The sequence below is a fragment of the Haliotis cracherodii genome, unplaced genomic scaffold (genome assembly GCF_022045235.1).
Source record: "Haliotis cracherodii isolate W230 unplaced genomic scaffold, xgHalCrac1.p SCAF_4, whole genome shotgun sequence".
Classification (NCBI taxonomy): domain Eukaryota; kingdom Metazoa; phylum Mollusca; class Gastropoda; order Lepetellida; family Haliotidae; genus Haliotis; species Haliotis cracherodii.
Window position 1 is genome coordinate 37,509,649 of NW_027266297.1, and position 27,640 is coordinate 37,537,288.

Sequence of the window (27,640 nt, forward strand, 5' to 3'; positions counted from 1 at the left end):
AGGAATATCCTCGTAACTCTCCATTCCTTAAAATAATGGTCCAAGGAATGGAGAGTTACTCGGACATTCCCCTCTACATAAACATAAACGTTTTGTCCTTCATTGTTCGATGCGATTTATCGCGTAATACATTTTCCATTATACGTTTCCAAATTGCATACACAATATCTCCCCAGACAAACCGTGCGCTGTAGCTCGCGTCGTTTACAATGATACAGTGAAAGTGTAATACTAGTAGTTTGTACATGTCACAGTGATGCCAATATACTATTCTCATCATCGGATAACTTATGCATATGAGAGCAAGCAACTATAACGCTTGAACAGAAACAGTATGCCCTCATTATCAATTCACACACAACACTAATGTATAACAAGTATCTAATATCCCGTATGGTTGACAAATGTAGTGTGATTCAGTGTGAACCGGAGACATTGTTTTAGTGTCCGACCATTTGATATTCTGGGGAGGGGCCCTGGGATTGTATAAAAAGATATATTGTCCTCTAAAGTTCTTGAAAAAAAATAATATGCTTCATATTGTTGAAAAAAAGAAGAAATTGTCTTCCACAAGGACAAAAGTATTTTGGCTCATAGTTATAATTAAACAAAATCTGTTTTTTTTCGCAGCTATAGCTGAATAGGTTAGCACTATCTAAACCATGTCACAGTTGCGGACGCCATAACACCATGAGGGGAATCGAACCCGTGTCATCAGTGTGACAATTCAACGCTTCAATCACGAGACGACCGAACCTTCCCCAGATTTACAGAAGTGTTTCTGATCCCTTAACTGATATCATCTCTACCTTGATATATCACTTCCAACTACAATGTAGCGAAATATAACCAACCTCCTAGTATATATACTACCTTGATATATCACTTCCCACTACAATGTAGTGAAATATATCCCATCTACTAGTATATATACTACCTGGATATATCACATCCCACTACAATGTTATTAAATATAACCCACCTCCTAGTATATATACTACCTTGATATATCACTTCCCCCTACAATGTAGTGAAATATAACCCACCTCCTGGTATATATACTACCTTGATATATCACGTCCAACAACAATGTAGTGAAATATAACCCACCTTCTAGTATATATACTACCTTGATATATCACTTCCCACTACAATGTAGTGAAATATAACCCACCTCCTAGTATATATACTACCTTCATATATCACTTCCCACTACAATGTAATTTAGAATTGACCTTCACTTTGTGTGAGTTCATTAGAGTATGAACCTTCATAGAGTGAGGGCCCAACTGTATGAACGTCGGAGCGCGTCGTAAGTCATTAACGTCAATTATAAGACGTCAAAATGGCCGACATGATAAACATGATGGGAGAGATTTCCGAAGATGTTAATGAAGCTGTGGCGGTGACATGTGTTAGTCATCATTGATCAACTGGCTGATAATTGAAAGGTGATTAAAGAGGCTTCAAACTGACACTAAGGTAAATTCGTAGATTGCTGGAGACTGTCACTGTCAGCCAGACACGGATCGAGTCGATACTACGATAGTTTGAATGTGCATTTCTTCGTTTGGTCATTAGGGATGGCCGTAGCGGGGATATTCTTGAACAATCAAGCAATCAAGCTCTCTGACGTTTCTCAATGTTTGCTGAAACGCTGAGACCAAGATTAAAGGTGATAAAAATGATCAGAAAGAACGCTTATGTATGTTTTCGTGCCAGGGAATTCCAAGGGGTTTCCCCAGGAATGTGGAAGTAGTTCGTCAGTGTTTACGTCATTTCAAGAACACGGTCTCGTGTAAAAAATATGAACGTCAAATTGTGTCGTTAATACAATTATGAACGTCAGTATCGCGGTCATGTGACCAACCTCTCGTCCAATGTAATGAAATGTAACCCACCTCCTGGTATATATACTACCTTGATATATCACTTCCCGCTACAATGTAGTGAAATATAACCCACCTACTAGTATACATACTACCTTCATATATCACGTCCCACTACAATGTTATGAAATATAGCCAACCTGCTGGTTTATATACTACCTTCATATATCACGTCCCACTACAATGTAGTGAAATATAACCCATCTCCTGGTATATATACTACCTTGATATATCACGTCCCACTACAATGTAGTGAAAAATAACCCACCTACTATCATATATACTACCTTCATATATCACGTCCCACTACAATGTAGTGAAATATAACCCATCTCCTGGTATATATACTACCTTGATATATCACGTCCCACTACAATGTAGTGAAATATAACCCACCTACTAGTATACATACTACCTTCATATATCACGTCCCACTACAATGTTATGAAATATAGCCAACCTGCTGGTATATATACTACCTTCATATATCACGTCCCACTACAATGTAGTGAAATATAACCCACCTCCTGGTATATATACTACTTTGATATATCACGTCCCACTACAATGTAGTGAAAAATAACCCACCTACTATTATATATACTACCTTCATATATCACGTCCCACTACAATGTAATGAAATATAAACCACCTCCTAGTATATAAGAGACTCCCAGGTCATCTGTGATCGTGAATGAGTACCATTCTATAACTCTAGTTGTACACCTCTCTCATTAATACTCACTAGCGGCATCTATAAATGATATTTTCACATGTGTACGTGCGAAAGCCATCAGTGTCCTTTATACCTACCCCCAGACTGTAGGAGATCTTCTCCATGGTAAAGCCGGTCTGTTTCTCAGTCTTGCCTTCACTAACGCTGAAGGGGCCAAACTTGGTCGGCTTGTTGTTCTTGGCCCAGAACACGCCACACTTCTGATTTCATAACATCAAAAAAATGGATAATTGTTAGTAATAAACTAAAACAAATAAGATATATTTATTTCACGATTTCTAAGTGTCTCACAAGTAAAACACTACACGGGTATATTGAAAAGGTAAAACATTATATGCTTAGAAGTGTTTTTGTCCTTCCTTCAGATTGGAAATTGGATTTTATTATCAGGTAACAAGTTGGACACAATTTTATGGATAACAACTGCTTTAATAGTGTTAAGTTGTTATCCATAAAACTGTGTCTAGCTTGTCACCCGTCAACTTCTAAGTAATGCCTATCAAACAAAATATTATCAGGTTGTAATCAAATTGTATTATGTTATTGTTTTACACCCTGACGCCGAGACTCACTGCGTCCAAGTCGGTGTAGTTCTCCAGCAGGACAATGCCACGGATGTCGTAGTCGTGGACCAGACGCCAGAAGTCAACCACCGTCGACGTCAGGGGGATTTGAGTGAGGATAAACGCCTTCCGCTTCTCATACGACTGAAATATGAATAATATTGGGATATGTATAAGACATAACAATTTAATTATATTTGATAACGGAAATACTGGCTAAGACAATATGAAAGGATCCAAATTGTTCATAATTTCCATGACAACATATATCAAATACAAATTTATCATATTGAATATACGTTGAAAGAACATGTGATAGATATCGGGGACAATTACCGGTGCGATGACGGCGTTGATGTAGTCAGTGCCTCCTGCAATATGGGTTGAGAGAATAGCGCGATGTTTGTCTCCTGTAATAAAAGCGATACACTTAAAGATGGATAGTACTTTTCATATTTAACCTTTTCATACATGGGCGTTCATACTCTTTGTGTCTTGTCTCTTTTTGCATCGACATAACATGTAGTTGTTTGTGCCGACACCATACTTACAGTACAATACCAGCCTGAAAAGTATGTGAGACGAACTTCGAAGGATGTAGAGTACACAATTAAAAATTTGCATCTACAATACGTTCCATGCTTACAGGCTGTATGTGAACCAAATATACAGCAAAGTAACATATTATGCACTCATCAAAATGACTAGATATTCTCTGTTGACAAAACTGTTGTCAAAAATAGTCTGAGCAATAATCTAGACATTGCAAAAATTCTGATCAGAAATGTTCCAGGTTTATTATCTCTCGTGGTAAATTGTGTGGAAACAGCTAACGCCAACTCCTGATAAGAAGGCAAAGCCTGTGTCATCAACAGGCAATGTGATGGCTCGGGGCTTCTGGGATTCTGAAGAAATCCTACAGGTGAACTATCTCCAGTGAATATTATTCTTATCTGCTAAAGCAATTGCGTGAGAATATCAAGACTAAACGTAGTGACAAACTCACTAAAAGAGTGTTGTTCCACCAGGACAGTGCACCTGTGCCAAGTTTGTTGTCGCAATGGCGGCAATGTGTGACTGTGGTTTCGAACGTTGTGAACATCCTCTGTATTCACCTCATTTAGCACTGTTTGGCAAACAATCATTACTCCATTTCGGCTTTGTAGGGCATTTTACACTTCCAGGAGGAAGCCTTCTACACCAGTTGGATCCTGTCACTCTGGCATCGTTGACAAAAGTGTGTGAACCATGGAGAGGATTATGTAGAAAATTAATCAGCAACCGACTCCATCAAAGAAGTCCATCAAAGTACCTCCTCATGCAGTACCTATTTACCTATAGGTTACGGATGTGACTGGTTGCTATCTCTTTCATTATAGCGAGATTCCAGTCTTACCCTATCCCGCCATGAGTCTGGCACGACGAAACCTACCAGGAAGAATGTCCTCGCTCCTGTTTTTGTTGATGTTCTCCAGGTCTCTGGCAGCGTCACTCAGATGATCTGTCACAGGACACTCGCTGAGTTTCTGGAGTGAACAGGTGAAAGTAGTTAATGCACAACCAGCATTAATACCAAACAGAACCATTTGATATCAGGAGCAATGCTCTGGGTATTTGGGATATAACACATAATCAGCAAGTTCACTCATTGTTATCACATGTTTATGTACAACTATTGTATCATTTCAAGGTTAACTTGAGGCACACAGCACTCACCTGATAGGCAACAGCAATGCCAGAATCTCTCTTCAGCTGTTTATACGCGTTGTCATAGAAACTGGCGGGTGTGGGGTGCACTGTATGACACAGAGCGTCCAGGATGCAGTCGTGCAGGAACACATACTGGGACTATGGCATATATGCAAACAATATGACATGAAAATCACGTGTGTAAACATAAAAAAATAAATTATCCGAATATTTAAAAAGACGCCTTAAAGTAAACTCTGACATCTAAACAAACAATAAAACCTCGCACAATAAAACTTCTTACAGAGATTTACTGTGAAGAATTTCATATCTTAGCTGCTAAGAAACACACAAATCGTAGTCAACCCTATATTGACCATTCTCTCAACATCATTCCAATGATCGTTAGCATCATCAAAGTAAACATCTTAGACCTGCGTTCCTCTGGCATTCAACAACCTATCTTAGGACAAAATTATATTAAAAGTGACATTTAACCTCGATCACTCATTAACTCTCATACCCTGCCTGATCTGATACGTCTGATTCCCCTCCAAACTACTATCTCAAATTGTTTCACATAAACATCACTGCAATACCATTGATGACACGATCCTGATTTCAGACAAATACAGTTGTTGAGATGTTGTTTTATACTTTGCCTTGTATGTCTAAAAACCCTTGTTCACCTTTCCTGGTGAGGCTTCCCTGTATCTACTGACCTGTGTCTGCACCATGCTGACTCTGAAGTTCCTCAGCCGCCAGACACAGCCGTAGATGTCCACCTTGCTGCGGGTCTCTGCGTCTTCTATCAGAGAGTCCAGAGCAATCAAAGTTCCTGTCCTCCCAACGCCAGCACTGGACAGGAAACAAAGAAGTTATAACCACGACAAAACATTACCACGCATGTTTAAATCTAGCTGATACTGACATATACTCACCAATATACAAAAAAGATACCCCGGGTGTTCTATGTAGAAGGTTAAGGGCATTGGGCTATTTTTACATACACGACACATAAGTCAGTATTACATGTGAACAGACACAACGTGGTATTCTCTGTCAGCTGTACTGGTATTGATTGTTTGTTGTTTAACGGCGCACTCAGCAAAGACGGCGATCTGTAAATAATCGAGTCTCAACCAGACAATCCAGTGATTGATATCATGAGCATCGATCCACGCAATTGAGATGCGATGACATACATCAACCAAGTCAGCGAGCCCGAAGAAGACCTATTCTAACCAGGATCCTTTCGTGTCTGTACTAATATTGAAAAGTACTTTATCTGACAAACCGTTTTAAAGAATACATGCAATCACAGTTCAATGACGCTGTATGAACACAAACATCACAAATGTTGGGTCATGAACATGGCACTAGAACATATCCAAGCCTGTGTTATTGACAACATCCCGTTGCCAACATACACACTCTTCTATACACTCCGTCCTATTACTTTGGATTTGCTGGCTTCCGTTTTTCTAGCTCGTTTTCTTGATGCGTTGTTGAATAACATTTTATACATTTAGACACTCTCAAACTAGTTATAAATATAATGTAGTTACTGTAATGTCCATCGACGACAGTGAGTGAGTGAGTCTGGTTTTAGGCCGCTTTAAGCAATATTCCAGCAATATCACGGAGGGAGATACCAGAAATGGGCTTCACACAGTGTACCCATGTGGGGAATCGAACGCGGCCCTTAAGCATGACGAGCGATCGCTTTAACCACTTGGCTAACCCACCGCAAACACCGACGACAGGTTTCATTCAGTCTTAACGTATTGATTAATGATGCATCACTTGTTCCCGTCACGGAATGGCTGGAATTTTGCCGATGCGACGTTACATTTTAACTCAGTCACTCACTCACTGCACTGCACACCACTTGTGACTGTACCTGCAGTGTACCACCATGGGACCTTCCGCAAAGTCACAGAAGGTCCTGACTTTGTTCCTGAGGTCCACCAGAGATATGGTGTTGTCTGGCACATCCTTGTCAGGCCACACCATGTAGTGAACATGTTTCACGGTCTTCTCCACCGCTCCCTGTGGAAGATATGCTTATGCATATAGGTCTAGCTTAAACCTAAACAAATATCCATAACTCTATATATGTCGGCATTAGTTGTAAGCAGGGACTATTAGTTCTCAGAAGTGTGACAATTGCCAAACTAGACTACGAATTGTTTTTGTAGGGTCCTCGGTCAAAATTAATGGAGGGCTTTGGTACATAGTCTATCCATACCCAAACAACAACTAGAAGGATGTTAGGTGAATTGGAGGTTAACGTGGCGGTCACTATTGCACTTATGTCGCGACGAGTGTTTGTCCACTGAGTCCACCGAGATACCATGGTACAGTGTAACATTGATACCCCGCTCAGACACAGTGCACTTACTCCCAGCCGACCAGTCCTTATTTTAGCCCCTTAATGCCGATCGCCAGACAGGGTAATACCACGTACCATCTTTTAACGTCTTTGGAATGACGCGGCCGGGGATCGAACCACCGACCTCTCCGGGCAGACGCTCTATTCGCTGCACCACGGAGCGGTGAAACTGGAAGGAACGGTCATGGACTGATTCACTACCTTCGTTTTATTAACTAATTAAAATTGTCAATCCCACCTTCCTCATCTTGAGCGTCCTGATGGTGAAGTCAGCAAGGGGACGGGAGTCAGCTACTGTGATCTTCCAGGGGCCGAACGTCTTGGAATCCTCGCCTGGTTCATTGGGCCAGTACGGCTCACACCGTCTCTGTTATACAAGGGACATTCGTAGATGGTAAATTTAAAAACATCAACACCGGACTCGATAATATGTACCAAAACAGCTCCATAGGCCATAAAAAAAAAAAAAATAGTGATGAAAAGTATATGAACTAATCATTGAAAATCAGTGATGACACCAGGTGTCTACGAAAAGGATATGCATGTTCTGCTCTACATTTATTTCATTTCAGTTTTAAAAGGCTGTGTATATTTGGATAAGCATAATGATTACGAAGAGTAGCATGTTGAGTATATTAAATGATGATTAATTCATTTATCACATCATAAGGTCATCAATTCATATCAAAATTAGACATCACCCTTCCATCTTCAATGATATTGGCCAGCATAACGATGACAGGCACGTTTTGTTGCCAGATCATCTCCCAGAAGTCCACGACGGTGTGAGGCAGGGGCCCTGGCGCCATAAGAGATAGTTGAGTAAACATGACTTCATCAGGGGTGGAATAAGGTTAGGTGATATGGGGTTTAACGTAGCGTCCAAGATTATTGCACTTATAGCGACGTGTATGCCCGTGTGTGTGTGTGTGTGTGTGTGTGTGTGTGTGTGTGTGTGTGTGTGTGCGCGCGCGCGCGCGTGTGTGTGTGCATGTGTGTGTGGCTCCTTGTACTAGTCCGGACTGATGCAGATTTATAGTGCTAGCACACTGAGATACCATGACGCAGTTTAACATGAATCCCCCACTCTAACACAGTATACTGACCCCGAGCCGACCAGTCTTTGTTTTAACCCCTTATTGCCGAGCGCCAGACAGGGTAACAACATCTTTTAAGGTCTTTTGGTATGACGCGACCGGGGATCGAACCCCGGACCTTCCGCTCTCCGGGCGAACGCTCTACCACTAGACCAAAGAGGTGGTTCCAATGAGATGGCCATATGTTAACTTAGATATATACATTATTATACGAGAAAAGTGGGTGAGTGAGTCAGTATGTTTTTAGCCGCTTTAAGCACTATTCCTGCAATGTCACGGCAGGGGGCACGAGAAAAGGGCTTCACTCATTTTACTCATCGGAATCGAACCGGGTCTTCGGCGTGACGAGCGAACGATTTAACGATTAGTCTACCCGAGCGCCCCCATACTGATTTTACGAAAGAAGTGTCAGAATTATTGTAAGTCCCGAACGACGTCTCTATATAAGTGCAATTATCTTGGACGCGACGTTAAACCAAATTTCACCTCACCTCACCTCACCATCTCATGGGTTGAATATCAGTATACTTCACTGCGCTCAGTATTGCTAATTATTTATTGAAGGTTGGTCGTACATAAGACATATGAACGTTTGCAGACTTTGACGTCTAAAAGTTTGTTTACCCTGTGTTGCAATGTACTGTTTTCCCCTTGTTGGTCCCTGCAAAACAAGAAACCTTAATTGAATCATTCTACATTAAACACTTGGTGGGTTATAAAGTGTAATGGATCTACACATCAAGTTTACTGTGTAGATGGCTTGACAAACTCACAGACATGTTCACATTTAGAATCTCTAATGAATTCCTTCTTCATTTATCCCCAATATCATGTAACTGAATCTCTTGAACTTACATCAATGAAGCTGGCGTTTATGTAGCCAGTGCTTCCACTCGGGCCTTTCAGCACGACCAGAGAGTGGTTGTCTTAAAAAAATCAAGACTTTCTATTCAGTAAACCTATGCATTCAGGTATACAAAACTGCATCAAAAGACACCTGTCGCCTATACATCATAGGAAGCTATCATGGAACAAGAACATTTACAAAATAGTGTGTACCTGTATAGGGGTGCTATGCAACGATGTCAGTCACTTGTTACAATAAGTATTCAAATTCCTCAAAAGTCATTTTTCACATTTGTAGAAGCATAACAGCTTTATGAATCCGCCCAGAAGACATGCAAACCCACACCAAAGGCTGCAATGCGAACCAAAATCAGAACAAATCGTTTGACAACATGAACAAAATGAATAAGACACGGAACTGTTTCCCAGTGTTTCGGTGAAACAAAATTTAATAGTATTATGTACATTCTTTATACGCATGTTTTACGATATCAGTGAGTTTTATTATTACGAGTTTACATTCCACGTCACACGTAACATATTTCAGCCATATCGTGACGAGAAGTTGTACATTAATACTAGATATATTTAGACTGGATAAAAAGCCTGTGGTGGATGCACAGTACAATAACTATATTTTACGTCAACGTTATATCGATAGATGTCGTGAAAGGTATAAGCCTTTGCCTTACACGGGTAAATGCCTTTAAATCGATTCTTTGGACTGTTCACTGGCGTCAGTGCTTTGTCGTGAATTGCTGTCAGACCTTTGGGGAGCTCCTGTAAATTCAACACCAGAGAAACGTCAGTCTCGAATATCTGCCAGAACAGATTCCATAGGGCGCAAAAGGCCCACTAGTGATGAAAAATATAAGAATTGATCACTGAAATTAGTGATGACACCAGATGTTCGCGAAAAGTATGTCCTGCTATACCGGTAGCACCCACAACAGTTTCTTTAAAACGTAAGTGGCAGTTGGTAAGGAAGTGTGAAAACTCGATGTAAAGGGTACATTAATGTAAAATTCATGGAAAAGCTTCGCGCATCATGTAGACAAAGAGCCATATCAGATTTAGTAAATTCCTCTCGAATAACAAAATCAGGCCTTTGATCCTTAGAAGGAGGATAGCCAAGTTTCAGCGACATGGGTCCATCAAGATCTTCACAATACGTACAGCATACTCTTTCACTAAGATTTCTTTTGTGGCTTTCTTCTTTGCAACGAAGTCCTTGAGGCCACTGACTGCCACTGGAACACTACTGGGAACATTGATATAGATAGCCTCGTCATCGTCGTAGGCGGCTCCGTTTTCCGATGCACCCTGGCCTTCCCGGGCTGCCATAGGGAAGCTCGAACCGTTGGTCATGTCTTCCCCAGTCTCTGAAAACAGCATAGCAATAGTCCGGTACCAACAACTACATGTGAAGCTAATACATCTAGACCACCATACCAAACATTCATGTTAACAAATGAAACAAGAAACATTTGAAAATTAATAAGACATGAATAAATTATCAAAAGTTACTATTGCAAGTGACTTATGACAGTACACATACACGTTGATTGAGCTTTTACTTACTTTTTCCTCTTAATCTTCTCAACGGCTCTCTAAAGAAAAACAAAGATATTTACAGATAAGCTTTGGGTTGTTATATGTAGAACATTTCACTTCAAGATTCTTACTTTCAAACTCAGATATTCATTTGTGTCTATGCATTTGTTTTGATTTAATCATTGATGAAATGAATGATCAATACTAAATAACTGCACTATCTTTCGGTAGTTATAAGAGGTCTTAAAGTTGTTCGATTGGTTGAGAATGAGTGAGTGATTATTGCTTAACTCTTCACCAATAATTCGCTGCGAGAAATGTCTATAATATTACCAAATGTATACCAACACAACAACAGCAATGCTGAAAATCACTTACATTTCAGTCACATATCACATTCAAGAGTAAAACTACCGACTGCTCAAATAAAGATCTATATCTCATATTAGAGTTTGATCTCTATAATTGGTTGTGGTAGGGGTAATGATATTATTAGTCCATGCAAATAAGAAGAAAACAACATCTCACCGAAAGTAGACAACAGCACACATTGCAACTGCTATAACAGCAATTAGGAAGAGAAGAAGTCCAGCGATGAGTTTTACATTCTGGTGTTCGGCTGCAATAGTAACAGGTAACAGGTAATAGATGTGCAGGTACAACAGAGGAGGTAACAATGTCACAGGAATAGTGTCAAAATTGATAGTCATGTAATGATGATGGTGAATATGATGACGATAGCTTGGAGTGTTCAGGAAATATGGAAATAATGGAAATACCAAGCAACTTGATATAAAGAAACATTTCATAAAATAAAAATGTCTAAAAAAGCAGTTCTAAAACATATACATGACAAATCTGTGGCACAAACTATCTGCAAGGTTTCAAAGCGAGAGGAGCTCTACGACTGCAATGCCTCTTCTTCAAAATAAATCACTTTGTGAAATAATAGCAACATATGCTCATAGAAAAGGACTCCATATGTGTATATATCACTGTCCTTCAGAACATTATTTTAAACTCATGATGATCTAGTTGGTGGGCTGGGCAAAGTGAAATGGGGTTTAACGTCGCGTTCAAGTTATTTCACTTATATAGCGAACTGAATGCACTACTCTGTATTTTATAGCTAGCCTACTGATATACCAGATTTAACATGACACATCATCTTGCCTTCCAGCTGCAGCTGGCCAGGTTGGTTAGTTCGTTTGCTATTTTACACCGCACTAAGCAATATTCCAGCTTTATGACAGCGGTCTGGACCAGACAATCCAGTGATTGATATCATGAGCATCGATCCACGCTATTGGGATCGATGACATGCTTCAAATAAGTCAGCGAGCCTGACCACCCGATCCCGTTAGTCGCCTCTTACGACAAGCATAGTCGCCTTTTAGGGCAAGCATGGGTTGCTGAAGACTTATTCTGTCCCGGATCTTCACGGGTCAACTTAAAAGGAAGGATAACAGTTATGATATGGGAATCGAACTGCCGACCTTCCTCCCTCCAGGCAGAGAGTAATGTGTAACGTGTGCATTTGTGTCCATACCACGTTATAGCGTTTAGCTAACTCTATAATAGACGGTAAAGTTCGTGATCGAGTTGTTGCAAACTTACTTTACATAACTTTGTTTTTTACTTTGAATTACACCATGACAGAATTACCTTCAGAAACTTCACAATATTTGCCACTTCTTCCGTCAAGACAGCCATGAGTACAGGAACCATTGACATGATGACACGTGGCATTGACACAGTGGATGCTGCAGTCATCGTTACACTGTTCACCGTACCTTCCATCATCACATTCTGAAACCAAAATGAAACAGTTTGGAAATCTGTTAGTATGCACCCGTTTTGCGAACTCCTATTATCACAGACGGAAACTCACAGTGATTCTAGTGTGTAGGTTCTTTAATGTTGCTTCCATTGTGTGGATTTCATTGGGTTATTGTGTTTTATGGATGTTTACCTCCTGACAATTTCAACATATCGATGCAATTTTGGGTGAATTATTAAAATATCTCAAAAAGTTTAACAGGCACAGGTATTACCTTCTTGCACTAACCTAATGCCTTTTTTGCACTTACCTATTGCCCCTTTTTTGCACTTACCTATTGCACTTTTTGCACTTATCTTATTGACACCATAATCCGAATAGTTGCAAACTATTATTTCTTGTATTCTTAACATACGTATGGATCAACACTACAGACGATGTAGATGCTCCAAGGATTACCTTTGTCGCATCTTGATGTGTTCTGGTCCTTGTGTTCCCATCCATCCAGACACATGTCACAACGTCCAGTGGTCCTGTCACAAGTCTGGTTGACACATCTTCTTGAGCAATTCAGCACACAGTTCTCTCCGTATGTCCCCGGGGAACAGACTGGTTGATGATAATAAGTACAGACATTTGAGTTGAGACTTATTTGTTTAGCTAGTAAACTGGCAGTTTATGCTAAGCTGTCAGTCCCATGCCATAACACACTTTGATATATCCAATGTGTAATGTGTTCATTCAAGTTTTGGTTCTGATGCCCCAACACGACCGAAACATTGCACGTGGACCAAGCAAATCCCCCGTGATCGTGGGTTTTGGGGCATTCTTGATTTTGACACTTTGGTGAATGGTCGTCAAATCGCTCAGCGCCATTTGTAGTGTTGATTTTCATTATCCACAGTAACACGCAAGCTCTCTACTCTTCCTTTTATTTGGGATCAGATTTGGGAATGCGTCGTCTACAAAGCGATGAACGCCTAAGAATTTGTAGAACTGGAAGAACTCAGCGAGAGGCAGCCAACATGGTCTAGTGTTTCAAGACGACAGCGCTCGTGCCCAACGTGTTCATAATGTAACTGACTACCTCCAGCAGCAAACCATCACCAGAATGTAATCAATGGCTTGCCATGAGTCCTGACATTTCCCATTAGAGCACGTCTGGGACATGATCGGAGACTTGTACGCCGTCAAAGACCACCTGTTACGTTAGCCGAACTAAGACAAGTCATTAGGAGATTGAATCGGACCATGTCATGCGGTATAGACAAATGTTTAACCAATCGTTGGGGCATGACCCATTATTGATAAAGTCTTATCAAACCTTCATGTTTTGACTACACACCCCTGTCTTCCTTCCTGATTGTTTTTCACCCTTAATATACACCCCAAAAATGTTCAGTTGATTGTCATGTTACACCTAGTCCTTCTTTTTTCTTATTCACCCATTACCATCACTCGATATTTCTTTGTATTTCTGTAATCCTGTTATTTTCGAATATCCGAACTGGATATTTCCAGAGTATACTTGGCGAAAAGTGTTGTTGACATGTTGTTGTTTGCATATGTTGCCAATAAAAGCGAATGATGTTTTATCATAGTGGATATATGTCTGCGTTATGGTGGGCCTTTCGTCTACTAGCTGTGCACGTTGTTTCTTTTTTAAACAGAGTTTGGGCATGGGTGGCCTAATCGTCTAAGGCGCCTTAATTCGTTGTTCATAGTTGCGTCCCTAGACCACGCCAGAAACCTATGATCGCTGCTTCGAATCCAAATTCGCCCTCATTATGTTTCTATGGATATAGGTACCATATCCGTGCTCGTGGATTTCACAAAAGTGGGCTTCCCTCTAACATGACGCTGACTCTCCGTGATATAACTGGAATACTGATCAAAGCGGCATTAAACCAAACTCACTCACCCACTCACTAAGTACCATAACGTCATTGGTATCATGGCAGTTAAATATAAATGATGCCACTAAACTTTCTTTCAAACGAAGGTAATAACTGATACACAGGGTACCGTCTACACAGTTTTCTCCAGTCCATCCGGATCTACAGGAAGTTCCACAACGACCATCGATAGAGTCGCATTTCTCAGGCTGACATCCTTCATTGCACTGATACCTGCAGTCCTTGCCATATGTACCTGGTCGACATCCTGTAATGATAGTCAGAAACACGTGACTGACAACGTAACAACGTACTTGTAAAATATGACTGCAGTGCCGCAAATAAAGACAAACTTACTGAAAACTCTTGAAGAATGTTTCAAAAAATGGGCGTGACGGTTCCATAATGGATTTAATTGTTGCAAGCCCCACTTGCGTTGTCCACTGGTGTTGTCAACAATTTGTAAACTTTGGCGTTGCATGACTTCACCTGGTGTCGTCATCTGGTGTCGTCAATTTCTGTTGTCAACTGGTGTCGTTAACTTGTGTCGTCAAACAATTTGTATAGTTTGGTCAACTGGAATTGTCAACTGGTTTTGCCAACTGGTTTTGTCAACTAGTAAAGGACAGCATCCAGCTTTGGTTAGTTTTTCAGGTTGACTTTGGGGCAAATGACAAATGGCTTAAAACAATAGACTCAAAACTGAAAACTCTTGAAGAATGTTTACAAAATGGGCATTACGGTTCCATAATGGATTTAACTGTTGCAAGGCCCACTTAAAGTGGCAGAACATGTCCATTTTGATAACATTGCACAACAAAAAATTGACAGAAGCGCTCGAGTTCAATAACAGATCAGGAACACAGGTATTTCGCAAGTCTTTAGGGACATGCATGTTGGTCATCCCCGAGCTACATATTGATCATAACAACGAAGTATTCCAAACTTTCACTGATTGATACATTCTTGATGATATACTGCACTATAAGATCCAGGTTTACTGTTAATGGTTTAACATTGCTATTAACGGTATTGAGGAAAGCGCTGAACAGTCTCGTTCATATGTTCCGTCAATACAGACTGCAGATGAAGTAGTGATTTCCACTGTAAGCACTGCCAGGCGTGACTAGTAGACCCACTCGGGCAAAGGTGCTTACACTTCTTATTCTATATAATATGGCAATCTTTTTGTCACCGGGTGTACTGCCCTCTCACCATCGATCAATGGCAGTTAACAGAATAATGTCAAAAACCTTACAAAGTTATGAATGAATAGGAAAAATGCTGTATGTGCCCCACATCTTATTGGGATTTTCCATGCAAACAGTTTGTAAACTGCACGACATAAGGTGCCGGGGAGAAGAAAGCATACCCCCATGTTTGATGGTTGCTATTTTGAAACAACAACAACAACAACAACAACAACAACAACAACAAAAACAACAACATATCACACAAGTCAACACGAAATAATACAACAGTAATGTATAAAGTCTGACACGCACGTGTGGCACATTTCAGTCCTTTCCACCCCGACACACAGCTACAGGTCCCGGTATTAGCGTTACAAGTCCCCCAATCACATCCAGCACCACACACTACACAGTCACCTCCATCCATGTAATAGCCATCCTCGCAGTCTGTAACGTAAATGAATAACGCATGTTTAATGATGGTATGTGACGTTATATTGTGTTATAGGCTTTCAGTAAATTAACATTATCATAATATTCCTGGACATGAAACACGAACAGAGAACACACCAAAATGGTGGTGTTTTGTGAAGCCCCGACACTCGGTCACGTCTATCCATGTCTATCTATTCCCGCATTCTGTAACGTAACTGATCGAGCGCCGAATAACGCATGTTACATGAAGCCATGTGACGTTAGATTGTGTTACACCTGGTATCATCACTATTTGATACTAATGCAAAAACATGTGCGAATATAAACTATTCTGAATCGTACAATGCAATTTGGATGATGGAAAGTGTTTTGTCGATGTTTATTGATACGCATTAATGGAATCAACAGAATATTCTTGTACACGTACAGAGAACAAACCAAAAGTATGGTATTTGTGAAGACCAGTCATATTTCAGCCAGCAATTATCAACGATGGACACCGCCCATGAGACCAATGACCATTGGAGGATGACAAGATATTTTGTTCTAATCTGTTTAATGCTTTTGCGATTACTTGTTAAAGGCACACTGTCAGAAGGATTAACGTTCATATGGTACAATGAACAGGGAAGTTGACAAGGGAAGGTGTTACTAGAGCCCGTCGTCCATTGAATCATATCTGCCATTGAGCACATGTAGGGAGTGAAAGTCACTAAGGACGAACATGATGTTTTAAAAGAGCCTTCCATGAAATATCCAAATGTTTACATATTTGGTTGTTCCACATTCTAATCCTATATTAAATAAGTTGCAGTCGATAAAACAAGAAATTACAATGAAGAATGTAATAATAAAATTGGTGCGTCACTTTTGTTATTCGATAACATAACGAGTACAGAAAATAGTAGAGAGGAAATTAACACACAAACAACAAGCAAACAATAGTTCAAAGACAGTACTTACTGTTGCATCTAGTTCCCGCCCAGCCAGTTTTACATCTGCAGTGACCGTTCGTGCCATCACACCCTCCATTACATCCAGCTCCACACTGTGTACAGTCTTGTACGTTTTGGTAATACCCGACACTGCATCCTGGAAATGTACACATATGTGTAATGTTGACTGAATCTGAATGAATTACAAGTGAGCTGTCATAAATAAATGAGAATATTGCGAAACATCATCAGCGTTGTGTAATTGACTTGCTGTATCGTTTGATAATGTACAACATCCTTTAACTTCCTTCAAGTATGACATCAATTTCCCAGCACCGTGATATCTGTGGTTGAACAAATAGTTATTTTCAGCTCAGTTACCGGAATACATCGTGAAACCACGCGTCTCCCCACAACAAACTAAGGACAGACAACCATCACTACCATAACAGTATGTAAGTATCATTCAGTGCAAAGTGGACATATTATTTCAAATCGTCAGGCAGCATTGACTACACCTTGAGTCGATATCTATAACACAAAATGTATACCAGTTGTAAATTGTCCTTCAGATATTTCCAAACAGAACATGTTTTTTTAAAAGCCAACACTCATTACGTCCTTTGTCAGAATGCTAAAAGATTTGTGTTTACTAGTAGTTGGTCTTTCCATGTCAAAATGTTTAAATGATGACCACACAATTTCAAATCAGATAAATATTGCTGATAGTATACAAAGCCACTACTTTGAGGCTTTGCTTGGGATCACATACACGAGGGAATGCAAGAAATGCGTACGTTAATCCCCGAAAAGGAAAACTAAGACAGACAGACATAGACAGACAGACATGTTTTATTGCATTTCAGGCCACATGACCAAAGTACAAATAGTATTACAAATACTTTTAGATTTACCACTACTCTCATCTTGACTTATATTATGCATATACATATTTATGAGGTTTATCAAAAGAAAATACATTCGAGAAACTTAGTAAATGGAACTAAAATATTGATATCTTTTGAGGTACACACACGTTTAGTGGGTAGTACCGGTTATTGCTTAATCTTGGAAGTAAATCCTTACGCTTATCTTCATAGAACATGTATACATATACAACATGTGCTTCATCTTCAACTGATCCACAATGTTTACAAAGAGTCTTAGGATCACCTGAACGCAATATTCTTTTGCGGTAATATTGTATACCCAAATTATTACATCCAGATCTGAATTTAGTTAACAATCTTTTCTGTAAATAATATAGCTGCATAGATAAATATAGTTCACAATCTAACAAAGATTTTTGCGTATTGTAAAATGACAATGCAGAGGAATCTAAAGACGAGTGCCATTCTTGGGAGGAACAAGTATACAATCTCTCTTCAAATTGGTTTAAAAATAATTCGGTATATATAAAAGGAAAAGTAATATGTATATTATTTCCTATCAAGACAATTCAGTGTGGGAACTGTGACAGATAGCTGACAGACATAACTGAAGGGATTCACAATATTGCAAACAGCCATGAAGAAATATGAATATGTATGTATTTTATTGAATGTAAGACCAGGGACAATGCGATGCATGAATCCATATTGTCAACGAATGTGCGAGTTAATGCTTCTGTTCGCAACAAGTGTCTAGGACAGGTAAACCAATAGTTGATAGCACTTATAGCCGCCAGGACAGGCTGACACTTGATAAGCCAGGTCCCATTTAGACCAATCAATACTCAGTAATCCTGTGAAAAGCATGATGTTCCTTGGACGTAGTCTTCCCAGACGTCCCTACAGGGATCCGTATTTTGAATATAAAATTATTGCTAATAAAGCCATTGCTTGAAACATAGGGGGGCACGGGTGGCCAGGTCGTCTAAGGCGCCGCGATTCGCTGTGCAGAGTTGCGTCCCTTAGGCACGCCAGAAACCTATGATTGTGGCTTCGAATCCTGTTTCGCCCCGATTATGTTTCTAGGTTTGTCAGTACCATACCCGTGCTCGTGGGTTTCACCGAAGTGGTAAACGTCTGAGACCTGCATCACTTCGGGCTTTCCTCCCACACATTAAGCTGACACGCTGCGATAACTGGAATACTGTTAAAAGCGGTGTTAAACCAAACTCACTCACTTGAAACATAGTCCATTGTTTGATATGGAATTAAAATGTCTCATGTCTACTTATAACATTCAACAGATCACATCAACTTTACGCGTGGCTGGAAACGCTCGTATAGTCCCGTGAATGTCTGTCTTTATGAAGTCGGAGGCCCAGTCAGTCACGCATGACGTTTGTCAGCACCATTACCGTGCTCATGGGGTCAACCTAATCGGTAAACATGTAAGGCCTGCTTCCCTCAGGGCTTTCCTTCCAGGTCAAACTTAAAGGGGAAGTGTACACGCAAAAATCATTTTCTTTCTTATTTTAAAAAAAGCGGAATTTTAGAATTAGTTAGTATCAGTGTTTGAAAATATACACTCATTTTCCTCACAGTCAGTGTAGCGAGCTCACACTAAGTGTGAAAATGTCATGCCGTTATGAGGCCTTCGTTTTCCGAGCTAAACAGGCCTGAGTTATCCCCCTTAGATTATGACGTAATTGGTGCCAATTTAACTGGGTTCCTGTCTTGTCACAACGCCTAAGATATCAAGTACCAGTTTTAAGGTGAGACAACATGGCATGCCTGGTCCGAAGAAGTTCCCTTGACCCTTCAAGAAATCGCAAAACCATACGATTTTGAACCAAAACGAGCAAGCTTCGCTGTACGGAAACGATGAAAATCAAGTGGAAACAAAAGAAGACCCACATCACCTAATTTGTCACCCGACCCCGACTCGACATCTACACAAGTAGGCCAACCAGTGACAACGTGGTAAGATTAACACTTTGATGTGTGTATACCTAAATTACCTATATGCTCATTATAACGTTTTCAGAAGCGGAAACGTAATATTCTAAGAGATTTTTGTCACGCCTGGTGACTCGCATGCTTCGTCAGCAGGCCTATTCATCCTGTCCCACCCTGTTACGACCCTATCGCCGGTATCGGCATTGTCGTCAGTCTGAGTTTGTCTGTATCAGGTGTAACTATTCCCACCACCTATAGGCTACAGATCAATGCTACTTGCCAATTTCAAAGAACAAATACAATCTGTCGCCAAACGTTATCTCAACAAGATTACACATTAGGCCTGCCAGCTGATGACGAGACCATACGCTTAGAGTAACACGAAAATGGGGTACGTCCCAGTACGCTTCTAAAGTCGGTTGCCGAGTGGAAACGTACTGGGGAAAAAAAAGATTCTTTTTGATTTTTTCACATCCGAGTTCAAAATACCTGCCATATTTATTGATAAGTAATTGGATGTCGTACTTCACACTTCACACCGTCCCCATTCAAAAATGAAAAGATAGATCACTAAAGTGCAATTGATTTGTTTAGTGTTTGAAATCAGTTACTGCAGTAGGCCTACATTATCTTATTCTATTTAATAGATAATTGGTTATTGGTTTGTTCTGACAACCATTCATAGAAAATGCATTGCAACTTTGCAGGGAAACTATTTATCATCTTTTATGGGGCCAGATTGTTAAAAAAAATGTTTAAAAACTATAAAAAATAATCTAATGTATATGATTAATTATTAAAAACAGTGGGTTGTTTAACTGAGTGGACCAGATATATGTTAAATGTTTACAAAAAGCTCATTTACTGTCACAATCAATACATATAAATTATCTAAGAAACTATCAGTAAAACTTGTTGAATATTAGTGAAAAATATTTGAAATTGTAAATCTTTGTTTGGAAATTAAGACCTCCCAGCCTGACCTTTTGAGCAAAACGTCTGTAACACCGCCCCCTAAAATGCAAATGAAATATGCAATCATTTTTTTATATGAGTGAGTGAGTAGGGTTTTACCCCGCTTTTAGCAATATTCCAGCAATATCACAACTGGTGGACACCAGATAAGGGCTTCACATGTTGTGCCCATGTGGGGAATTGAACTTGGGTCTTCAGTGTGACGATCGAACGCTTTCACCACAAGGCTACCCCACCACCCTTTTCATATTAACACTTGAAATAAAGTTTCGAAAACATACAATATGATTTACTTTCATCAATTTATTTTATTATGCATTTTAAGATCTATCATGCACAACAAACAAATCTGACAAGTAAAATAAGAGATTCGAGTACCATAAATGTTTATTTGCCAGCAAGCTGTGAAAGCATATGCAACTTGTAAGGTTATTAAATTACATCAGTGATATTGAAACATGCCCACAATATTTCAAGAAGTATTCAAACCTACAGTAATAAACACATCATGTCAACATGATAGAACTATAAACTGTTTTGGTATTTATTGAATTATTAACATGTAATAAAAATTATGCATATATCATCAATACAAGTTACTTCTTATATAAGCATCCCTCCAGATTTAATGACAAAAATATATATGTAAATTGTATGATATTTTTTTGTAATGTTGTGCATAGCTTGACTAGTAAAAGACACTTTTTCATTGCAGAATCTATCTACACCTCATAAACAAGGGGTTCACTTTGGGGATTTGCAGAAATAGTTGAAGAATCAGAGAAAAGTTATTCCATCTTGTGTTGTTGAGGTGATCCATGAATGATTTCCATCTGATGTATGTAATGTTTTTCTCTATGCTCATTAAAATATGCTTTTTTCACTGAAATCTTGTTTTATGGTCTCTGACTGAAGAACATATCACAAGCACTGGCTAAATGCTCAGTGGCAACTTGTTAGTGCACTGGTTGACTATTTCAAAAGTACAGCTCTCTTGTTGTCTGAAGCACTGTACCTCACAAGACACTCTAATGTTTTATGACTTGTAACTCTGCATGAAAATAAACACAATTTGTACACATTGAAAATGGATCTCAACACCAGGGATTTCTTGTGACACCGTTGGGGCAGGATACTCTCACCTTTCGCGAACACCTGGTATTATCACTATTTGATAACGATTCATTCACACGTGCTCATGATTTAGTCAGAATCGTACCATCAACTGTTTTTTTACAGCGTTTTCATATGAATATGGAAAGGGTTTAGTCGCATTTATACTCTTCCATATCATTGTGGGACCTGAAAAATATAAAAATAATTTTAACATAGATTTGTCAAAATAATATGTACACTGACTAAATAATTGTAAAAGAAGGTGGTAATAATCTCCAGCAGTGTCAGGCATATCACTGGGTGCCTGAATACAAATATCATCAGTTAACTGTGTACAAATTGTATCAGATCTAAACTTTTATATGTCATTCACAGTATATGTTCATTTGTCATCCACACTACACTTTTACAACAAAAGACAAACAATATAGAATATAATAGATACACAAAATAGTTCAACACAGAAATTATTTGCATATAGTATTTACATTGTGTGATTATTCATTGTCAAAATATTATTTTGTACCTCATACTGTGAAGCATGGTGTGCCATGCTTCTGGTGTACATTGGACAGCGACTTTACACCATGATGGACTGAGGACCTGTACTTTCTGGGCATCGGTGTCTGGCATGACTTGGCTCGAAACTTCATATTTGAAAGATACAACATAGAAACATTAACACTTTTGCCATCTATATCTCACTATCACAAAATATAAAATGGTAACTTAATTTTTTTTATGTATAAATGTGCTATAAATAGTATATGTGTGTAAACTGCAACATGAAATTTGAATATTTTGGGTGGTAGGTGGGCGATGATTTTGGATAGTGACCAGATATTTTGTCAGCTACAAACCAGCAAAACCAGATATCTTTTTGAATAAAAAATATATAAAGCCCAAATATAAAAAAATAAACATGTTGCAACAATGGATTTTTGCGGATTTTTTTGTTGTTGTTGACATTTTTTATTCCTTTCGAAGAGTTGTACATCAGGTTCAGAGGTTACACAGTAGGTTTAGTCAATTGTAGTGAAAATACGTTACATAGATGTACATTTCTTGTGATATAAATATAGCATGCATAATTGAAACACCCCCACGCACACGCACACGCAACACGCACACGCACACACAGATAGTGACCAGATATTTTGTCAGCTACAAACCAGCAAAACCAGATATCTTTTTGAATAAAAAATATATAAAGCCCAAATATAAAAAAATAAACATGTTGCAACAATGGATTTTTGCGGAATTTTGCTTCAACAGTCTGAATCAAAATTATTGTACATAATCATTTAAAGATTAGGTACACACACAAACACACACATACACAGAATTTCAATGAGTTTATATAATTTATAATTTGTTTTCCTGTGTTATTATAAAGTTTATTAATTACCGAAATGAGATGATTTGTGTTAATTCCAGACGGGAATGGCTGTAAAACTAAAACATTACGTAACACAACTTACTCCATCAACAGGAGTTTGCTGCATACTGCAACGATCAGCTGATCAGGAGTATCGACATAAACATGCAGGAAGTGAACATGTGAACGAGACAACATCGCGGATATTCATGATTATCAAGTGAAACTATGTACAAATATCACCCTACCCCTGCTAAAATACATTTCTTAAATACTACTGTGGTTAGAATAAACTAAAACAGCAAACTTACCTGATTGAGTTACTTCAACTTTTCGGCGTTTGTTTACAAAAACATCCCAGTCAGGGTCTTGATGAGAGTGCTGTCCCTTTAGCCCGTTTCAATATAAGGATCGTACACCATCCGCTTCCGACCTTGTCTATAATTTTTCGGTGAGTTTTTTCATTGTTATTATTAGTTACATATGATCCTGTGGTTTCAGAACCAGCAGGTATCTAAACTCTCACGGAAGACGACAGCAAGAGCCAATATGCGCAACACAAATGAACGAATAAGCGCAATTCATACAACGGACCCTTCCAACCATAATAGCAAATCTTACAGTATGTTATCAGTGCATTGTTGTCTTCTCAGTCGCGATTTTGGAAAACGAAATAATTTTAGAGTAATTGTGCTTAGCGTTGTATCTTGGACAGCTCGGCACCGAACAAAACAATAGTTAGGCTGCGCATCTGAGAAGATAGAACCACACACCTACATACACCACGTGAAACGCGTCTAATAAAGTCTTATGACGTCATTCCTTTATCACTTGGCACCAATGACGTCATATTGCAAGGGGCATAAGCCATGGTGTGTTTATCATGGAAATAGAACTCTCTATAAATGTGAAAAATATGAACCGATTTTATGAATAAAATACATTTGATACGTGTGATATTTTAATTGTTTTGCCTCCGCAACTACTAGGTAAAGAATTTTCATGATGAAAAAGTACAAGAAAAATAGGTTTATTTTCGTGTGAACTTGCCCTTTAAACTCTGTGACATAACTGAATACTGACAGTGTTCAAATCTGCGTAAAACACTCACTCAAATATTGCATATTGTATCCACATCACTCCCGAAAGTCAAAATACTATCCAAAGTATCCTTTCACTTGTCATTATATGATCATAACGTAATTTGGTATTCTTGATCGTCTATAAATAGTTGTAATACGTGTTACTGTTTCTTGGACACATCCTAATAAAACTGCTTTAGGTTAAGGAATAGTTCTTTCTGTTACAGGAACAATAAATATTGTGGGTTTCGAATGTATTATTAATGAAACGATACACACAGCACTGGTCATGTGACAACAATGTAGAGAGTTTGCTGTCAAAATCAGTCTGTCCTTCTTCCATTATGTATGTTGGTTACGTGGCGTGCAGCACACATAACTACTTTAAACAACAAATACCCATTAAAGTTCCCTTATATATATAGCCTGCCCTTTAAACAAAAAAAGGAACGTGAACGGAAGAATAATCACGCAGAAGTCCTTGATTAGCATACTGAAGGGCGACCTCACGTTAAATGCAGGAATAAATAGCCAAACGTCATATCCGTTCTAAAATTATACATATATCTATATGATCATACTGTAGGAAGGAATGTTATGCTGACAACAATTACGGATAAAAAGAACTAAGGGGGTTGTACCCTTCTAATTATTCCCATGGAATTAACCAACATATTTCAATATATCTGTCAGCCATTTTGACGAACATTCCAGTATTTTGAACTTGAAGATATATTGATTGACACATACCCTGACATTTTACATACACTTGATATCACTTATTGCTTTGGTTATTGTCTGTGCTGATGTGTCCAGTAGGCTTCCATTTGACCATTGCCATTTCCATAACTATTCCTATCAGCGCTGCCTCCCGTTTGTCCATTGTCCATTGCCTATCAGCCGACTATGCTTGTCATAAGAGGCGACAAACGGGATTGGGTGGTCAGGCTCGCTGCCTTGGTTGATGCATGTCATCGTTTCTCAATTGCATAGACCGATGCTCATAATATCGAGTTTTGATTATTTACAGACCGCCGTCCAGTAGCTTGAATGTTGCTTAGTGCTGCGATAAACAACAAACAAGCAAAACAAAACGAAAATGAGTTGGGTGTATGTATTATGTTACATGCATATATTTAGAATAAACGTTACATAACATCTGATCGTATTCGGATCTAATTGTTACAGAGACTACAATCCCATGAAGATAAACGTGTTTGGTAGTTTGTACTTGTTACTATGTCCACTGTATAGACAGTATATGACAATCAGTAGAAGTACTCCACTTGTGGTCACATTACTGCACTAACATGACACTAATGTGATGACATATACATACAGCGAACATCAATACATACAGGGCAAAGTAATCTCAATAAAAAAACAACTACATCTCCGATAACTTGCATTACTTATTCTTAAATAAGTACACTAAAGACAACAAATGTTTTCAACCATTGTATGGGTCTCACAAATGTACATATATTGACTATCATGTCACATTTACACATCATGTCATAAAAGTTGTAACTCACATCTGCAGGAACTTACTGTCACATCTGTAAGTGTTAGGAGACCCAGATGTCCATCCACGTTTACAGTAGTAACCTCCGTCATATTTACACTTTCCAGTTTTCTTATCACACGGAGATACACGACATCCGGGTGAACATATCGAGACACAATTGGCACCATAACGACCGTCAGGACACTCTGTATTAACATAGAAGATAAAACTCTGGGACACAGATTAAACGTCTAATTGTGCAGCAGCAGATTATCCCCAATTCTTCTACAATGGAGGGGCGGTGGGGTAGCCTAGTGGTTAAAGCGTTCGCTCGTCACGCCGAAGACCCGCGTCCGATTCCCCACATGGGAACAATGTGTGAAGTCCATAGACAAATTATTTTGGCCACTAACGACAACACATTTACAATTGATCATGAAAAGTTGGTGAGACATAAAGAAAGAAGAAAGATAAAACAACCCTGCCCTCCAAACACCTCCCCACCCCTACTGATTTTCAAGAAAGGACGATATTATACATACACCAGGGCTATAGGGATGCTAATAGTGTACCCAAGCAACACAGACACATTGGTTTACATCCGGTGTTACACTTCCCTGTATAGCCTCGTCCATATGTTCCCTCAGTACAAACTGCAGATGAAGTAGTGATTTCTACTGTGAGCACTGCCAGGTGTCAGTAGTAGCCCACTCGGGCAAAAGGTGCTTACATCTCTCATTCTATGTTATACCAGGTGTACTGTCCTCTCACCAGTAAAAAAATAATGTAAAAAAGCTTACGAAGTTTTGAATGAATAAGGAAAATGCTGTATGTGCCCCATATTTTAGTGGGATTTTCCGCGCAAACCGTTTTTAAACTGCACTATATAAGGTGCCGGGCAAAAGAAAGCATACACCCATGTTTGATGGTTGATAATTGGAATAAAACCATATCACACAAGTCAATACGAAATAAGACAACAGTATATGTATAAAGTCTGACACGCACCTGTGGCACATCGATGTCCTTTCCACCCCGACTCACAGCTACAGGTCCCGGTATTAGCGTTACAAGTCCCCGACTCACATCCAGCACCACACTCGACACAGTCACCTCCATCCATGTAATAGTCGTCCTCGCATTCTGTAACGTAAGTAGTTGAGCGTCGAATAACGCACGTTTTATGATGGCATGGGACGTTATATTATAGGCATTCAGTAAATTAACATAATATTCCTGGACATGAAACACGAACAGAGAACACACCAAAATTGTGGTGTTTTGTGAAGCCCAGACACTCCGTCACGTCAATTCCGAAATTCTGTAATGTAAATGATTGAGCGCCGAAGAACGCATGTTACATGAAGTCATATGATAGTTCAAAGATAGTACTTACTGTTGCATCTAGTTTCCCTCCAGCCAGTTTTACAGATGCAGTGACCGTTCGTGCCATCACACCCTCCATTACATCCAGCTCCACACAGTGTACAGACTTGTCCGTCTTCGTAATAGCCGCCATTGCATTCTGGAAATTAACACACATGTGAAATGTTGACTCCGGGTAAATTACAAGTGTGGTGATAAATGAGAATGTTGCGAAACATCATCAGCGTTGTGTGATTAGCTTGCTGTATCGTTTGATAATGTACATCATCCTCGAACTTCCCCCAAATATAATATCAATTTCCCAGCACCATGATATCTGTGGTTGAACAAATAGTTATTCCCA

The 27,640-nt window shown here is 39.2% G+C and overlaps 1 protein-coding gene across 1 annotated transcript in view; it reads right to left on the minus strand.

The window, feature by feature from the left end:
- The window catches only part of LOC139478246 (multiple epidermal growth factor-like domains protein 10), a 55,181-nt gene that overhangs the window by 4,952 nt on the left and 22,589 nt on the right, over window positions 1-27,640 (minus strand). Inside the window, exons 12-34 of the mRNA XM_071260666.1 lie at window positions 27,308-27,436; window positions 26,920-27,054; window positions 25,956-26,117; window positions 17,036-17,164; window positions 15,950-16,084; window positions 14,575-14,712; window positions 13,009-13,158; window positions 12,435-12,578; window positions 11,298-11,388; window positions 10,797-10,825; window positions 10,392-10,597; window positions 9,908-9,995; window positions 9,225-9,295; window positions 8,994-9,030; window positions 7,974-8,071; window positions 7,511-7,639; window positions 6,781-6,929; window positions 5,600-5,735; window positions 4,905-5,036; window positions 4,621-4,714; window positions 3,525-3,598; window positions 3,198-3,332; window positions 2,703-2,825 (exon numbers count right to left, since the gene is read on the minus strand). Of these exons, the coding sequence (XP_071116767.1) occupies window positions 2,703-2,825; window positions 3,198-3,332; window positions 3,525-3,598; window positions 4,621-4,714; window positions 4,905-5,036; window positions 5,600-5,735; window positions 6,781-6,929; window positions 7,511-7,639; window positions 7,974-8,071; window positions 8,994-9,030; window positions 9,225-9,295; window positions 9,908-9,995; window positions 10,392-10,597; window positions 10,797-10,825; window positions 11,298-11,388; window positions 12,435-12,578; window positions 13,009-13,158; window positions 14,575-14,712; window positions 15,950-16,084; window positions 17,036-17,164; window positions 25,956-26,117; window positions 26,920-27,054; window positions 27,308-27,436 (2,714 nt within the window). The remainder of the gene's footprint in view (window positions 1-2,702; window positions 2,826-3,197; window positions 3,333-3,524; window positions 3,599-4,620; window positions 4,715-4,904; window positions 5,037-5,599; window positions 5,736-6,780; window positions 6,930-7,510; window positions 7,640-7,973; window positions 8,072-8,993; window positions 9,031-9,224; window positions 9,296-9,907; window positions 9,996-10,391; window positions 10,598-10,796; window positions 10,826-11,297; window positions 11,389-12,434; window positions 12,579-13,008; window positions 13,159-14,574; window positions 14,713-15,949; window positions 16,085-17,035; window positions 17,165-25,955; window positions 26,118-26,919; window positions 27,055-27,307; window positions 27,437-27,640) is intronic.